This window comes from Phoenix dactylifera, chromosome 5 (assembly GCF_051530095.1).
Source record: "Phoenix dactylifera cultivar Ajwa chromosome 5, Ajwa_hap1_PhDact_Kaust_v1.1, whole genome shotgun sequence".
NCBI classification, from domain to species: domain Eukaryota; kingdom Viridiplantae; phylum Streptophyta; class Magnoliopsida; order Arecales; family Arecaceae; genus Phoenix; species Phoenix dactylifera.
Window position 1 is genome coordinate 21,675,411 of NC_143194.1, and position 17,499 is coordinate 21,692,909.

The 17,499-nt window shown below is 44.2% G+C and overlaps 2 protein-coding genes across 2 annotated transcripts; one reads left to right on the forward strand and one right to left on the reverse strand.

Annotated features, from left to right (window-relative positions):
- The first annotated feature begins 289 nt into the window (after window positions 1–289).
- On the forward strand, window positions 290–6,795 carry LOC103711247 (ubiquitin carboxyl-terminal hydrolase 4). The gene is made up of 6 exons (XM_008797323.6): window positions 290–806; window positions 2,863–2,979; window positions 4,108–4,206; window positions 4,905–5,093; window positions 5,213–5,394; window positions 5,969–6,795. The coding sequence occupies exons 1-6, from the start codon at window positions 684–686 to the stop codon at window positions 6,366–6,368; spliced, it is 1,110 nt and encodes a 369-aa protein (XP_008795545.3). The 5' UTR covers window positions 290–683; the 3' UTR covers window positions 6,369–6,795.
- Window positions 6,796–9,152: 2,357 nt separating this feature from the next.
- LOC103711283 (transcription factor MYB93-like) lies at window positions 9,153–10,575 on the reverse strand. Its single transcript, XM_008797370.5, has 3 exons — window positions 10,398–10,575; window positions 10,159–10,288; window positions 9,153–9,988 (listed from the first exon to the last, which is right to left on the reverse strand). Exons 1-3 carry the CDS (start codon window positions 10,528–10,530, stop codon window positions 9,301–9,303), a joined length of 951 nt encoding a protein of 316 aa, XP_008795592.3. The 5' UTR covers window positions 10,531–10,575; the 3' UTR covers window positions 9,153–9,300.
- Between the last annotated feature and the right edge of the window lie 6,924 nt (window positions 10,576–17,499).

Consider the following 17,499-nt stretch of genomic DNA (forward strand, 5'->3'; position numbering starts at 1 on the left):
TACTTTGAATAATACTTTAAAATCTAGATGTATCGATTAAATCAATCCTTCTGACCTATGGCTATGAACCCAATGCTATATGGGTTAGTTCAATGTCATATTTATTAATCCAAGTAGTATCCAATCACCATCTATATGAGTAGATCTGGCTTCGAACCGTCCAAATCAGCCACTTAGAAATACTGAAAAAAATAAAAATTATTTTTTTAATGTTTTTTTTGAATTAGGGTTTTATTCCACCGACTCTTGAATTCCGATACCGCGTCAGCAGCCAGTCCCTCGGCCGCTCATTCGGTTTAATTGATTCACCTTCCTTCGAGCGAACCTACCGTTGGATCATCCGCTTGTTGCTTTGATATATGTGCAGGCGGATGAATGGCGGGTTCGAAGCGCCTTAAGAGCTGTGTGATTGGTGATCCAACGGTGTATTCTCGCGAACATACAAGCACTTTCCATTTTCCATTATTATTTTCTCTTGTTTTTTCCCGATCGCCATTGCCAACAGATAAGAAGAATATACCGTGAAACCCTAAGAATCGCCGAACAATCCTCCCTCATTTCTCTTCGTCGACGGAGAGGGAGCCGCTGAGAGAGAGAGAGAGATGGAAGACGTCTAGGGATAGGGTTTCGATCGAGATCGGGCGCCGGTGGTGGAGCTTTTGGCGGCGTTGAGGAGGCCTTGGATGGTGATGGGAGCCGCGGGCTCCAAGCTCGAGAAGGCTCTGGGAGACCAGTTCCCCGAAGGCGAGCGCTACTTCGGCCTCGAGAACTTCGGCAACACTTGCTATTGCAACAGCGTCCTGCAGGTTGGTCTCGCTCCCTCCTCGTCATGCGACATCGAGACCCTGATCAAGTTTCGTTTTTTTTCCCCCCGATTTTTCTGCTCTCTGGATTCATTGCATGTGGTTGCGTTTGATGGAATTGCTTTAGAAAGTGCCGAATTTGGGGTGAAAATGTTCTGGGAGGAAATGAAGTTAGAGATTTGGTATATTTTTCTCTATAGGCTTGTTGATGTTTGTGGAGCTTGTTAGGAGCTCGTGTTATGATTGTGGTCTTTTTGATGATATTAAAAATGATCACCCTTATCCTTTTTTTTTGGTAATTTGTTTCTCAGCATCAGCATTGCATTCCCCTGTTTCTTAGCGCTGCATGTAACTTGTCTGCTCTTTATGTTTCTGGCTCGGATTTATGGCCTTGAGACACATGTTATCCATGCCTTTGCATATGGAAGCTCTATATTGATGTGAAGTAGCCAAAACTGCGCCTCCAGTGCATTTTCCTACTGCAATATGGCTCTTAAGCGCAGCACAAGTGTCTGGTCCCACCAAAAGTGAAGTTGGAAACAGTATTCTTCTTGTTCTTGCGCCCATGTTTAGTGCCTTCATTAGTTGCTGCAATAACACTTCTTGCTGATATTGATATATTGATACATGACATAGATCCTCAAGTTTTATGTCGATGCAATTGCAATTTCATAATGACAAAATGATCAAAGTTGATATGATGGAGTAGCTGGTGAATAATTTAGTGGAAACTTTTTGCTAAACATTTGTATTAAGATTCTCAATGTATGAATACCTCATATTTGAGTAAGGCATAGTAAATCTACATAAATGATTGTAATACAAGATGCAATTGTAACTTTTATAAGCCTCATGCCAACTGTTTCTATTCAATTCCATGAATATTCTTTGCCACACATTTCTTTTTAGGGCTATGGCAATGTCGCTGCAACTTATTCAACTTCTTTTTCATAATTTCAAACAAACCTGCCTTAGAACTACTCTCTAGTACATTTTTTCCTGACCCTTAACACATATGCGAGTCCTATTTGCTGTCAGGTCCTCTTCAACTTTTCGTAGAACATGCAAATACTGTCTCTTTGATTTTTCAACACCTTTATCCTCAACCAATAGTATATTTACTTGTTTCTGATCTTATTCTTCCTTGTTTTACCATGAAGCTACCTCAACCTTCTCACCTCCATGAGACTCGACTTAGGAGCATGGATTCTCTTTATTTGCTTAACATTGTGATTACTGCAACTTTGTAGGCATTCTTGCTTTCTGATAAATTTTTCTTCTATCTCAGAGGTATGTGCTCTGTAGTCACACAACAGCCCAGATGCTCCTCTCTATCTTTATCACATTGCCCTAGATGTTAAGAATTGTCTTGTCTCTTTGGTTTATTTATTTTCTTGTATACTTGATTGAAGATAGTGGAAATTAGTGTAGCAATCTCGGTAATTTTCCCCATAGTGCGCCTGTCTATGTGTTGAGTCCTGAATTAAGGTACCTGGTCCTAAGGTATAGATTTTGTCATCCACATAGCATGTGTGCCATGTTCTGTCATATCTATTTGCTTTTCTGGGCTTAGATGGTTTGTCTTAATGTATGAGAATTATTTCCATTCATGAGGAGATTTTAGGAAAAACTTGTGAGTCATGACATGGTAAAGGAAAAAGTGGAGGAGCTAGCTCTCTAGACATTGAGAAAGGGTGATCATCGGCAACAAATTTGCACATGCTTTCTTGAAAAAATTATTTGTCAAAATTATTTTAAATGTTCCATGTGGTTCCTGAAGCAATAGGGGAAGTCATAACGCAATCATAACCATAACTATATCCACAAACCATATTCCATCTCAACTTTGCATTTCTTTCTCTGAAATCAGCAGCTTTCAAGGGTGGTGTCCCTTAGTTGAAGGAAGTACTTGAGTAATCGAAATGAGCGAAGTTTAAAATTGTAATAGGACTTACACAGCAAATCTTTTATATTGATCTTTATGTGGTATAGCTTTATTCTGTTTCTATTTGATGATCAATTGGCTATATACTACAAAGGCAATATTTTTTTCATGCAGGCACTTTATTTTTGTCTCCCTTTCCGAGAACAATTACTGGAGTATTTTGCAAACAACAAAAGTGGGGGAGAAGCAGAAGATAATCTTTTGACATGTTTGGCTGATCTATTCACTCAGGTAATTGTTCCATAGGTTTATTCCATGTTTTCTTAGTGTTTCCTCCTTCATCCAGGATTTATCTGCTCCATGTCAAGAAATCTCAATTGCACCGGTTTGCTGCTAGAAATGATTGTACCCTTCACTTAGGATCGTTAAGTTATAAATTAGTGGATTCTTGATTGTTTTTACTCTGTCATTTCAAAAACTAATGCAGTAAGTTTTGGGCCTTTATTTGAATAGGCTCTGCAGTACTTTGTCCTGGATTTAGAAGAACGGCTTTTTGCATTTTGATGCAGTTAAACTATTATTATTTGCTTGGAATATTTATCTTTAGATTACCTGTGTGGCAACATCAGAGTTTGTTTGAAGATGCTATTTTAGACATGCTTGCAATCTAATTTTTGAATTTCTTATTTATAGATACTGTAATAATTGGAAAATGATTTTTCTTTGTATTTAAGTAAAAGTAAGGGTGCTTATTAATGTAGCCACAGTATAAAATTCTAATATCAGCGTGTTTCACTAATAGCATTCATATTATGGTTTGGCTAATATCTTGTTGTGGCACTATTGGCACTATGAAATTTCGACTCATAAAAAATGATTTTAATCGGACAATCTGTTGTCAAAGATGATCAAAGAATAGCTGAACGGCAGTGCTGTTGCTGGTGCATATATTTCTTTCTTGTGGATCATGAGATGAGGATAGAAAATTGTTTACTTCTCTATGAGAAGAAGTGCATTATAGATGTTGCTTCCTGCTAATTTATAGAAGAGTCATGTATTTTTAAATTGAACTATTCTCTAATGTATTCCCATTACCTTTTCTCTGCTTGTGTTGGTTATGGATACACAAGAACAGAAAAGAAAAATCTTATTGCAATCCTCTTGTGCTTCCTTATTTGCACAAATAGGTTATATAAGTTGCACAGTTAAAATTTTCAATTGTTTGTTATCATGTTAAAGTGGTGACCCAATCAATTGAACTTGTCATTTAGATTGTTATGAAAATTTTTAGTTTCTGATGTAATTTTGACATCTCTATGCACAGTTGATGTTTTGTAGTGTTACCAGGAAAATGTTATGACATGTGTAACCAGGTAGAAGGTATTGCTGTGATTAATATATGGCTGCTACTCTGTGCAGATTAGCTCCCAGAAGAAGAAAACTGGCGTTATTGCTCCAAAGCGTTTTGTGCAAAGAGTGAAGAAACAAAATGAGCTTTTCCGCAGCTATATGCACCAGGTAATCCAGTTTGAAAACAAAAGGACATGGACATGGTAGCAGTCTTCGGAATATTCTTACAAGGCAGGATGTCCCATGGTGATCAAAATTTGTTTGCTTCTATGAATAATAATATTCTTGCCTATCTCTATTTCATATTGATTGTAGCGACCTAAGCTGAATATCTTAGAACGATCATAATGATTGTTCCTGATTCATAGTCAATAATCACAAAATGCTTAGTCATAAAGGTTTTGATTTTTCCTTACTTTATACTATCACAAAGTTTATGGGAGCCTCAATATAGCATCTTAAATGCCTGCATGTAGTAAATTGTCCTAATTGTCGTTATTCCACTAGATAACTCATCTGTCTCCAGTCTAAAGTAGCATGGAGGTAGTGACCCCTGTGATTTATTTTAGCCAGCTCAAGTTATAACCCTTATAATTGTTTTGACCATCTGACATTCATACTTCTAGTCTCTTTTTTCTTCCAGCAATTTGTCCATTTTTCTTTCTTTTCAAAGTATATAGAAAGATGGAATCTATTGAGGACTTCTAAAAATGCCTTCCTCATGGAATGACATATGTCCAGCATTAGCTTATTCTAAGTTTGACACTAGAATATTATGGCTCATTATGGTGCCTCCTATTGCTTACTCTGTTATATTTTGAGAGTCGCTCAGCTAATGTCAGAACCTTTTCCTCCTCTTTTTGTAGGATGCTCATGAATTTTTAAATTTCTTGCTCAATGAGCTTGTTGATATTCTGGAGAAAGAGTCCAATGCTGCAAAAGCTTCCCCTGAAACCTCATCATCATCAGAAAAGATTGCAAATGGGCTTAACCATCCTCAAGGCAATGGTGTTCGAAAAGAGCCAGTTTCTACATGGGTGCACAAATGTTTTCAGGTGAATCAAGCAACTCATCCTAGTTCCTGAGTTATGGTGTTCTGATGCTCTGTATGTTTGCTTTGATGTAATTCATGTAGCTGTCTCTTTTTTATGACCATTTACTTTCAAATGTATAGGGCATACTGACCAATGAAACAAGATGCTTACGGTGTGAAACTGTCACTGCAAGGGATGAAACTTTTTTGGACCTAAGCCTTGACATTGAGCAAAATAGTTCAATCACGAGCTGTCTCAAAAATTTCAGCTCAACAGAGACTTTAAATGCTGAGGATAAGTTCTTCTGTGACAAATGTTGCAGGTACCTATTTTTGCATATTCCATCTTTTTTGACATTATTTTTATATTTATCCAGGTCAATTTGGTCAAGAGAAATTGTTGATTTAGTTTGAATGTCAAATTTTCCCCTGATGCTTTAATTGTTCTTATCATCTACAGAGTAACCTTAGCTTGAATTTTATATGAGAATTGAAAATGCTTGTATATGTAATGAGCGCATGTATATGTGGATGCATGTATACGTGCATTTTGTGGGGTGCGTGCGCGTGCGAGAGAGAGAGAGAGAGAGAATAATTGCTGCATTTTCCTGGAGTTTGAGTTAATCATGCATCATGCACTATAGTTCCTATATTATTTGTGGAACTGCCAAATTGTTTAATTGCAAGTTTGCAACTGTGTTCTATTGGCCATAATATGTGAAATTTTATAAAAGTGAATAGCAGTATATTAGATTTGAAACTATTGTTCATTTCATTAGATACTCTTCCAATTTCAATACTAATCCTTTTTTTTATGCATGCGTGTTACTAGCTACTTTTCTCAGTTTTGACAAGTGGGACCCGTTAAACTTAAACCCTGTTTATTCTTCAATGCAGTTTGCAAGAAGCCCAGAAGAGGATGAAGATAAAGCAGCCACCAAACATCCTAGTGATCCATCTCAAGCGCTTCAAGTACATTGAGCAGCTTAGCCGGTACAAGAAGCTATCATATCATGTTGTGTTTCCTCTGGAGCTGAAGCTTAGCAACACCATTGACAATGCAGACTGCGAGTACTCTCTCTTTGCAGTTGTGGTGCATGTTGGGAGTGGGCCCAACCATGGTCACTATGTTAGTCTGGTCAAAAGTCATAACCATTGGCTGTTCTTTGATGATGAAAATGTGGAGATGATTGATGAGTCCACTATACAGACTTTCTTTGGGTCTACACAGGAGTACTCGAGCAACACTGACCATGGGTACATCTTGTTCTACGAGAGGCTTGGTGGAGGATGTTGAAGGCTTTACAAACTTTTCAGTTGTGGGTAATTACACTGCTCATTTCTTCTCACCATATCAAATATTTTTCCTCCCTCCATTTGGAATAGCTCAGAAAGTTTATGCTGGAGTGAGAGCATGCAACATCAGAGGTGGTCATGTATAGTGGATGCTGATGCATCATCTTGTTCATTTGATAATAAAGTGAAAATGAGTTTTGAGGGTTTCAGTGAGAAGGAGAAGAGAGATTTACTTGTCTCCTTCACTGTTGGATATTTTAATATGGCAAAATGCAATTGCCTCAAACAAGCTCTCTGGGAGGTTAGCTTCAAGTCTTTGATAGCAACATTCTGGAACTGCTTATTATTGATCCTTTAATCAATTCCAGATACTAAGAAGTAATAATGGTTGTCTTCCAAAGTTTGAAGGACGACCTTCATTTGTTCTACTCTAACCTTAACTTTAAAAATGCTATTTAATTTGCCATCGAATGATATCCATTTCTTAAGTGCTTGCAAATGATCAAATTCTAATTCTTCTGTTTTTGCAGTTGCCAAGCATAAGTTGAACTGCTGTAGAGCTGCATAATTTACGCTCTCTGGAAAGTGTATTTGCTGTACTATATACTTGATTTTTTGGTATGGGAATTGAGCCATTATTGCCTTCTTTCCTTAGAATTGAGCATCATCATTTTCACCTCCATGACCGCCGCAATTGTTCAAGCTCATGCATGTTTGATACTATGTAAAACTACGTAGGGATCTACAGCTTCTTGGTTTGCTTCAAGCACATGCTTATTTCTTCAGTTGGAACAAGAACCATTTCTTTTTGTGAAAAAACTCAGTCTTGACATTATCATATAGCCAAAACAAAAGCTGTTAATTTCCAGTAATGGACCATATTTCTATCATATTGCAGCGGCATCGCAATATGTTAAATTCATGAAGCACAGAAAAAAGGGAAAAGGGGAAAAAAAAATCAAGATTTGGCTTAACTATGTAGCATACTACCTTCTATTTATGTAGCAATCCTGTATGTGAATAGGTGTGACATTGTTGGTAATCATGGAATTGTGTTGTGCAACCCAAGCAGTACGCATGTATATGTGCTGTTTTGCTGCCTTGTAGGGATGCAAAGACTTACACAAAATAATGAATAGGAGTTGGTCTGTGGAACAGCAGGAGCCATCAGACCATCTTACAGTGCAAGCCATTGCATGAATACTAAATCTTCACAGATTGAAGAATATCCCTTGTGCTGCAGCTCGTATCCAAACATTTCCTACTTGTCGCCACCGATTATGTGGAGAACTTTCACACCATACCTTTGGGTATCATAAACTGCTCCCAGCTCATTGAAGAAATCTGCTGAGAGCCTGAGGTCCCTCAGGGTATTCATACATGCCCTTCAAGCTAAATTCCTGTGATTATATATTAGCCTTATGATCGAAACAGATTAAGCATTTTTGTAATAAATGATAACTAAATAATATATGACTTACTAATTTTTCAGATGTTAGAGTTTGATTGAGATGAGCTAAAGTGAGCCAAACCTAGCTTCAGCTGAGCTCGTTTACTAGTGTAGCAAGCCAAATTCAATCCAAGCACAAGCTACCCTTGAATGGCCTTCTCATTTGACAGCTCCTTTGTTGCTATGCTTGTCACTTCATAAGCAAGAAACCTCCTGCAGGCTTAAAAAAAATGGAAGTAAATATAGTATTCCTGGGCTTGCAAGGCTCTCTTAGTAGCTAGTCCCTTGCAGGTGAAGTTTATCTTTTCCACCTGCTCGCTAGGGAAAAATGGGACTTTGTTTCTTTTTGAATTAGGGGCATAGAAAGTGCATCCATTGCTCTCCATGAAGGAGATGGAGTAACATTAAGTAGTTCTTAGACATCCCCATGTTGTCTGATTGGGATTATGATTGATCGTGTTGATAGATGGTGGAAATGAGATCTGCCTACTTAATCTGTATGGCCCCTTCATATTATTTCTTGTGGTCTCAAATCACTCTCTTGAAATGACAAACTAGGTGAACTCACTACTTAACTGCCTGAGATGGCCTGTTTCTTCTCTTCTTATTCTTTAATACTGTTGCCTCTTTCTTGAAGTATCTTAATCATAGACCTCTTAATACTAGTTGCAGGAAAACTTTCAAGTCCTGCAATATTTTGACCTCAATACATAATTGAGCAAAAAGGTCCTAATTTTCTTGGTATTGGAGACAGTTATGGGATCTTGAAGGTTGCAGGGATGTTTTTTTTTTCTTTTTTTTTTTCGAATTAGAATGGCGGAGAGCTGGTTGAAGATCAACTTGAGGGATAAGGGTAGAATCGAACCCAGGTCACAAGAGACTTTATCAATTAAACCAATTGGCACCCTCACGTTATAAACCAATGCGAGCATTGAGGTGATCACAAAAGAAAACAGAAACTTCGCATGTTTTATCAATGTTTCGTTGAGTGCGGTATTATAGATTCATAATATATTTCGTTGCTGGAATTTGCAAGAATTTTATATATCAAATGAGCATGCCCTTAACTTATGATTACTCCACCATTCTTGTTATTTTATGATTACTACACATTATTGTTATCATTTATCAGCATTGCTGCTACCACTACTACTACAAAATTTACTACTGCTTCATCAAAATCATTTTAATGCAGCTAAATTATTATTATAGTTGTTGGTGCAAGACACAAGAAATTAAGAAGGGATCTCGAATGGACTTGGCAACCCCAGAAGATATCAACCAATAACTATAGGAAGCCAAGAGAATCAGAGAAACAAGTATCCATACGGTGGCATTTTTTTTTTTTTTTGTGTGTACATAAATGTGCAAAGAGATTCATTTCTTTATTGTCAGCAAGAACACTGTACAACACCAGAAAGCGACGTGCACCTCTCTCTTAATTAAACTGTCCGAAAATAAAGAAAAGAAGAAAAAAAAAAACTCAAGCAAACTCGGCCAAAAGAGGCTCATCGAATAAGACCTCAGGCCAGAATGAATTAGCAGCGACACTCCCGCCATAGATCGAAGAGCTACAAGCATCTTCGCTGCCCATCGAGGCATCAGCTAGAGGAGGAAGAGCTGAAGGAGGAGGAGACACCATCGGTGCTGCAAGGCCTTTGCTCTCTCCCTGGCTAAAATAAATAGATGTGGCATCATTGCCCGGAGACTGCTCCAAACTGCATGAAATCTCAGACAAGTGGTGAAGTTGAGTTCGAGCATCAACCACTGCAAAAGGGCTACGAGAAAGATCTGTAGACAATATCATCGTAGTAAGAGGTTGCAGGTTCGGTAAGTTTGTGGGATCCATTTCACTAGTGATGCCGCCAAGATCGTTGTCACCAGTACTAGTATTAATTGCAGCCGAGGACTGAAGGAGGTAGCGCTGGAGGTTGGCCAACTGAACTGCTTCTGCGCGTAACTGGTCATCCAACGAGCGGTAGTCCATGGGAGGAACTCCGAGGCTAGCGAGGGCCATAAGTTGGGGCAGGGTGGCGAAAAGGTCGGTCCTTGGGCGATGGGTCACCGGGTCGATGCCGGCACGGATCAACTTCTTCTTTAGATGGGTGTTCCAAAAGTTCTTTATCTCGTTGTCGGTACGGCCTGGGAGGTGTGCTGCGATTGCCGACCACCTGAGGAAACAAAAGCAGCGAGACGGCCGGCCGGGCTTTAGATGAAAGAATAGCTAGATGCGAAAAATGGAGTTCCCCCTTGGTCACTGGTGTCGCATGGCGAATGTACGTAGGAGGCTAAGGCTGGAATATAAAGGTTGGTGGAAAGTGAGAGAACGTGAGAGAATTACTTGTTGCCGAGGATGGAGTGAAGATGGAGAATGGTTTGTTCTTCCTCAGAGGAGAACTTCCCTCTCTTGATGTCTGGCCTCAGGTAGTTTGTCCATCTAAGCCTGCAGCTCTTGCCACATCTGTTGAGTCCTATACATACGGTAGAACAAAGACTTTTACATAGGTATCTGCGAGAAATATTCGAAAATATTTGATATATAATGTCTGTACTTGAGAGAGAGAGAGAGAGAGAGAGTACCAGCAAGTTTTGGCAGGGCTCTCCAGCTGCCATGACCATGCTTTTGGATGCATTGCACGAGCTTCTGGTCTTCTTCAGCAGTCCAGGGGCCCTTCTTGAGGCCAACCTCGTCGCAGCAGGGAGATCTTCCCATCGTTCCCTGCTTCGAGGGGAGTGGTGGCCCAAGTTATCTCCTCAGTCGTTCAGTCCATGGCCATATTTATACGCCTGCTTAGCCTGTGGCGCGGCTCTGATTAAATTTTTTGTTTCTTTGAGACAACGACTAATTAGCCCTCGCGTCACTAGAAAATTTCAAGATTTCTAACGTTTGTTCGTTTTGAATATAACAAGAGTACGTGAGGAGGAACAAGCGTATATAATGTAGAAAACAACATTTTTTTCTTTCATATATAACATTTTAGGACATCGCAGCAACTATTGAGAAACTAATTAAGTCACATATATAATACACATCTATTAGCAATGTATTATTTATACCTAATACAGTCATGATGAGTATGGCAATCTTATGATTAGTACCCACGATTTGAATAGATCTTGGCACTTTTAAAGGGAAAGCCTTTAGAGGTGAGGTGCCAACCAACTCAGCTAATAGTTGTTGGCATGATCAGCATCGCATCAGTTGTTTTGAAAACCCTATGATCAAATTAAATGAGTTGTTTGAGAGGAATCTATCGTGAATGTTTTGAAATTGTTAAATTTTGATCAAATAATCCACATTGTATTGATGTTTTTGAGATTACATATAACTTGTGAGCAGAGAGAGATAATGCAAAGGGATCTAGAATCTAAGCATTATAAACTAATTATCTCACTTGGCATGGTTACGTGTTTGAAGTGGATTTCAAAAGATTACTCCTTATTTCCTTTTTCTTTATCCTGTTCATTTTGCAATCCTTATGTGACAACAAGATACATTTATACAACTGATTTAGTTTAGATGGCAGCTTATAATAGATGAAAAGTAACACTATATCAGTTTTCTTCTATAAAATTGTCCTGACATGCAACCCAAAAACCTCCTTAGCGACGTACCCATCTTTTCCTCTATATTCATATTTGTTGGGGAAAAATAGACCACCCCACAAATACAATTAAGGCACCCAGATCCGAGCACAAAAGCTGCCGAGCTCATAAGGCTGAGCCGAGCTCATAGGCCGAGCCGAGCTTAGAAGGCTAAGGCCAGAAGGCTGAGCACAGAAGCTGCCGAGCTCATCCAGGCCGAGCTCATCCAGGCTGCCGAGCTCAGAAGACTAAGGCCAGAAGGCCGAGCACAGAAGCTGTCGAGCCCATCCAGGCCGAGTTCATAGGCCGAGCCGAGCTCAAAAGGCTAAGGCCAGAAGGCTGAGCACAGAAGCTGCCGAGCTCATCTAGGCCGAGCTCATCCAGGCTGCCGAGCTCAGAAGACTAAGGCCAGAAGGCCGAGCACAGAAGCTGCCGAGCTCATCTAGGCCGAGCTCATCCAGGCTGCCGAGCTTAGAAGACTAAGGCCAGAAGGCCGAGCACAGAAGCTGCCGAGCTCATCTAGGCCGAGCTCATCCAGGCCGCCGAGCACAGAAGGCTACCGAGCTCATCCAGGCCGCCGAGCTCAGAAGGCTAAGGCCAGAAGGCCGAGCACAGAAGCTGTCGAGCCCATCCAGGCCGAGCTCATAGGCCGAGCCGAGCTCAGAAGGCTGCCGAGCTCAGAAGACTAAGGCTAGAAGGCCGAGCACAGAAGCTGCCGAGCTTATCCAGGACGAGCTCATCCAGGCCGCCGAGCACAAAAGGCTGCCGAGCTCATCCAGGTTGCTGAGCTCATAAGACTAAGGCTAGAAGGCCGAGCACAGAAGCTGTCGAGCCCATCCAAGCCGAGCTCATAGGCCGAGCCAAGCTCAGAAGGCTGCCGAGCTCATCCAGGCCGCCGAGCTCAGAAGGCTAAGGCCAGAGGCTGAGCACAGAAGCTGTCGAGCCCATCCAGGCCGAGCTCATAGGCCGAGCCGAGCTCAGAAGGCTGCCGAGCTAATCCAGGCTGCCGAACTCAAAAAACTAAGGCCAAAAGGCCGAGCACAGAAGCTGTCGAGCCCATCCAGGCCAAGCTCATAAGCCGAGCCGAGCTCAGAAGGCTGAGCAAACCAATTATGTGCTTCAATATAATTACCTGGAGTAAGCGCTATAGCTTGTTTCCAATACTCAGCAGCTTGATCGAACCAAGCCTCCACAATTTCGAAATCACCCTGTAGAATGGCCTGTTCTCCCCGGTCGGAATAGGTGGTTCCTTTCCTAGAAGCTGCCGAACTCATCCAGGCTGCCGAGCTCAGAAGACTAAGGCCAGAAGGCCGAGCACAGAAGCTGCCGAGCTCATCCAGGCCGAGCTCATCTAGGCTGCCGAGCTCAGAAAATGACAAGAACCCACTAGGAGACCTGCCCTAGGAACCCTTGAATCAATTTGCTATACTTGCCCCGAGATTGCTAGAAAAACAAGTTGTAGGAGATCAAATTAGAACTCTAAGGAAACTAAGTCCTTAAAACCCTAATCCTTGAAGACGCCACAAAGGTTGATCACTCCCTTTGATAAGTCAGAATTTTGTATTCTAATCCAAGAAAGATCGAGAGGCTACCATGGCAAGATTTATTGGAGGCTTAAACAAAGAGGTTGCTGATGTGGTTGAATTGCAACACTATGTGGAGATGGAGGAGCTGTTGCACAAGGCCATCAAAATAGAAAAGCAAATCAAGTCCAAAGGATCTAAATCGGGTTTGGCTTCTAGTTCCACATGGAAGTCTAATTGGAAGGATAACAAATCTGCCCATGTTGAGAAAGTCTTAGCCCATGTTCGGTTCCTGTCATCCTAGTCCCAAAGAAAGATGGAACATGGCGCATGTGTGTGGATTGCCGAGCCATCAACAAAATAACAGTTAAGTATAGACATCCGCTTGAACCATTCGGCCAGCCCCTTGATCTCTATCAGAAGGCTAAGGCCTAGAAGGCCGAGCACAGAAGCTGCCGAGCTCATCCAGAAGGCTGCCGAGCACAGAAGGGTAATCATAGAAGGCCGAGCTGACCTCAAAAGGCCGACCTCGTCCACATGCTGTGGCCATGCCCTGCAGCAGCCTTACCGCACCATGCTTTGCTTGCCGGCCACGCCATGGCATATCAACCGAGGACCATACCCTGCTACGACCGCCAACAATCATCACGCGTGGCCTCCCCAGACCTCCAACTTACTCCACAATTAATGCGCACGTCGCCTGCTGCCTACGGATCTCAGTTCTCCACGGCAAATCAGCACGACAGTGTTCAATCAGCCGGGACAATTTTCTGACTCCGACGTGGTCTCACACTACAGCATTAATTCGTCTGATCGTGCGACATGCTCAAACTGTACGACAACCTCGCTCCATCATCTCACAGGTAATCCAGCACCTCTCTATAAAAGGAGAACCACTCCATTTTAGAGGGGGCTGGCTGGCTGGTAGACAGAAAAAAAAACTCTGATTCATACTATTTCCTCCAAGAACACATTGGCCCCCTATGACTTAGGCATCGGAGGGCCGGTGTCGGAAAGCCCAGCCACCGGCTTCTTGCAGGTTCCCCCGGAAGGAGCCGCACGCCGACGATCCACCGCCCACCGTTCTCGCTCACAGGCCCCCCCGGAGGACGCCGCCAGACGACGAACCGCCGTCCGCCGTTTCTCCCACTGGAGCTCCTCCTCCTCCTCGGTTCGCGGCCGCCCCCGGGTCCAATTTCCAGCAACAGTTGGCACTAGAGGAAGGGTCCGAGTCGCGGCCATGAAACTAAGGAGCAGAGGAGTCTTTAACGCCTCTCAGCATCATGCTCCAAGTCCCAAACGCTCAATCCAGAATTCATCACCAAGATCTCCGGTAGATCAAGTTCCACAAGTCCAACTCGAGCACTTCGATGCGCTAGTGCAGCAAGTCCAAGCGCTAGCCATTGCAACCCAAAGCCTGCAACAAGTGGAGGCCCCTCCTGTGCCGCCTCCACGGGATCATGTTAAGCAGAGGAAGAAACTTTCTCCCGAGCCATCTCGAATCAGGCATGGCTCCCGCTCCAATGACGTATGTGGGGGCAACCAGTGAGAAGTAGTCCAAGTCTCACGCCAACGAGTTGGAGGGAAAAAGAAATAAAAGCTGAGGTCTTGAGAAGGAGAGTTATGGAGCTTTAAAATAGGATTGTAAGCCTCTGTGACAAAGGGTACAACCCCATTAAATTTCATTGTCCTTCCAAGTCTTCTGTCTTCCGGCAGCAAGCAAGAAACCAGCATGTACTCCCTCCTCACGGGCATAAGTCCTCAGGACAGCGCTCGCGACGTTGCTCCCCTTCAGAGCGACGCCATCACAGAAGCCCGCGCCGAGCTCATACAGGCCGAGCTCATGTAGACCGAGCTCATGCAGGCTGCTAAGCTCAGAAGACTGCCGAGCTCATCTAGAAGGCCAAGCTCAGCAGGCCGCCGAGCTCAGAAGCCCAAGCGCAGAACACCTCCTAGAAAATCGAGCTAAAGAAGGCCGGTGCTGAACCAAGTCTTGAGGGACTTCAAAGCTCGAGAGCCATCAAAATATTTCCAAAAGGTACATGACGCCACTTTGGCTTCAAATAATTTCAATATTTTATCTATTTTCAGGTCGGAGAATCTAAAAAATGACCTACGAGTATCCCTATCTCCAACGTAGCCCCGCTCCGAATAAGGGCGCACGATCGCCAACGAATGAAGTCCATCTTCCGTATGTCTCCAAGATCGGGTTCTCGATTAAGCTCGGATCCCCCAGTTAAAGGATTAACGTCTTGCTCCATCGACTAATCGAGCTCGGCTCGATCTCCATCGACTAATCGAGCTCGGCTCGATTTCGGCTCGATCGCCAACAGACAAGGCCAAAGAAGGCCGCTGAGTCAACCTGGAGCACTTAACTCCAACTGCATTAGAGGTACACCCTACTTGGCACGTACATCTCTATACATATTTGGCTATATTACAGGATGATCGACGACTGTCCTACTTCCTCCGCCCGAGCCAAAAAGCAGCTCGAACTCGGAAGTCAGAAGATAGTGTTGGGAAAAAAATAGACCAGCCTACAAATACAATTAAGGCACCCAAATCCGAGCACAAAGGCTGCCGAGCTCATATGGCTGAGCCGAGCTTAGAAGGTTAAGGCCAGAAGGCTGAGCACAGAAGTTGCCGAGCTCATCCAGGCCGAGCTCATCCAGGCTGCCGAGCTCAGAAGACTAAGGCCAGAAGGCCGAGCATAGAAGCTGTCGAGCCCATCCAGGCCGACCTCATAGGCCGAGCCGAGCTCAGAAGGCTAAGGCCAGAAGGCTGAGCACAGAAGCTGCCGAGCTCATCCAAGCTGCCGAGCTCAGAAGACTAAGGCCAGAAGGCCGAGCACAGAAGCTGCCGAGCTCATCCAGGCCGCCGAGCACAGAAGGCTGCCGAGCTCATTCAGGCCGCCGAGCTCAGAAGGCTAAGGCCAGAAGGCCGAGCACAGAAGCTGTCGAGCCCATCCAGGCCGAGCTCATAGGCTGAGCCGAGCTTAGAAGGCTGCCGAGCTCATCCAGGCTGCCGAGCTCAGAAGACTAAGGCTAGAAGGCCGAGCACAGAAGCTGCCGAGCTTATCCAGGCCGCCGAGCTCATCCAGGTTGCCGAGCTCAGAAGACTAAGGCCAGAAGGCCGAGCACAGAAGCTGTCGAGCCCATCCAGGCCGAGCTCATAGGCCGAGCCGAGCTCAGAAGGCTGCCAAGCTCATCCAGGCCGCCGAGCTCAGAAGGCTAAGGCCAGAAGGCTGAGCATAGAAGCTGTCGAGCCCATCCAGGCCGAGCCGAGCTCAGAAGGCTGCCGAGCTCATCCAGGCTGCCGAGCTCAGAAGACTAAGGCCAGAAGGCCGAGCACAGAAACTGTCGAGCCCATCCAGGCCGAGCTCATAGGCCGAGCCGAGCTCAGAAGGCTGAGCACAGAAGCTGCCGAGCTCATCCAGACTGCCGAGCTCAGAAGACTAAGGCCAGAAGGCCGAGCACAGAAGCTGCCGAGCTCATCCAGGCCGAGCTCATCCAGGCTGCCGAGCTCAAAAGACTAAGGCCTAGAAGGCCGAGCACAGAAGCTGCCGAGCTCATCCAGAAGGTTGCCGAGCACAGAAGGCTAATCATAGAAGGCCGAGCTGACCTCAAAAGGCCGACCTCGTCCACATGCTGCGGCCATGCCCTGCAACAGTCTTACCGCACCATGCTTTGCTTGCCGGCCACGCCATGGCATATCAACCAGGGACCATACCCTGCTACGACCGCCAACAATCATCACGCGTGGCCTCTCCAGACCTCCAACTTACTCCACAATTAATGCGCACGTCGCCTGCTGCCTACGGATCTCCAGTTCTCCATGGCAAATCAGCACGGCAGTGTTCAATCAGCTGGGACAATTTCCTGACTCCGATGTGGTCTCCCACTACAGCATTAATTCGCCTGATCGTGCGGCATGCTCAAACTGTACGACGACCTCGCTCCATCATCTCACAGGTAATCCAGCACCTCTCTATAAAAGGAGAACCACTCCATTTTAGAGGGGGCTGGCTGGCTGGTAGGTAAAAAAAACTCTGATTCATACTATTTCCTCCAAGAACACATTGGCTCCCTCTGACTTAGGCATCGGAGGGCCGGTGCCGGAAAGCCCGGCCACCGGCTTCTTGCAGGTTCCCCCGGAAGGAGCCGCACGCTGACGATCCACCGCCCACCGTTCTCGCTCACAACCCCCCCCCCCCCCCCCCCCCCCCCGGGAGGACGCTGCCAGACGACGAACCGCCGTCCGTCGATTCTCCCACCGAAGCTCCTCCTCTTTCTCGGTTCGCGGCCGACCCCGGGTCCAATTTCCAGCAACAATATTGAACACTAGGTGGCATTAGAAGGTGCCAAATAGCTTGGGGGGTCAACCTCATGTTGTTGCCAAACATTTCTACGTGCCTCATCAAATGCACCTACAAGCTGAAGAGCAGGTATTGATTTGGGACATGATAAGAGAATCCAATGACCTGCCATTTGGATATTTGATGATCCTCTAGCTGAGGCTGTGCTAAGAGATGAATCCCAAGAAACTAATGCATGTAACTATGGAGGGTCATGGGA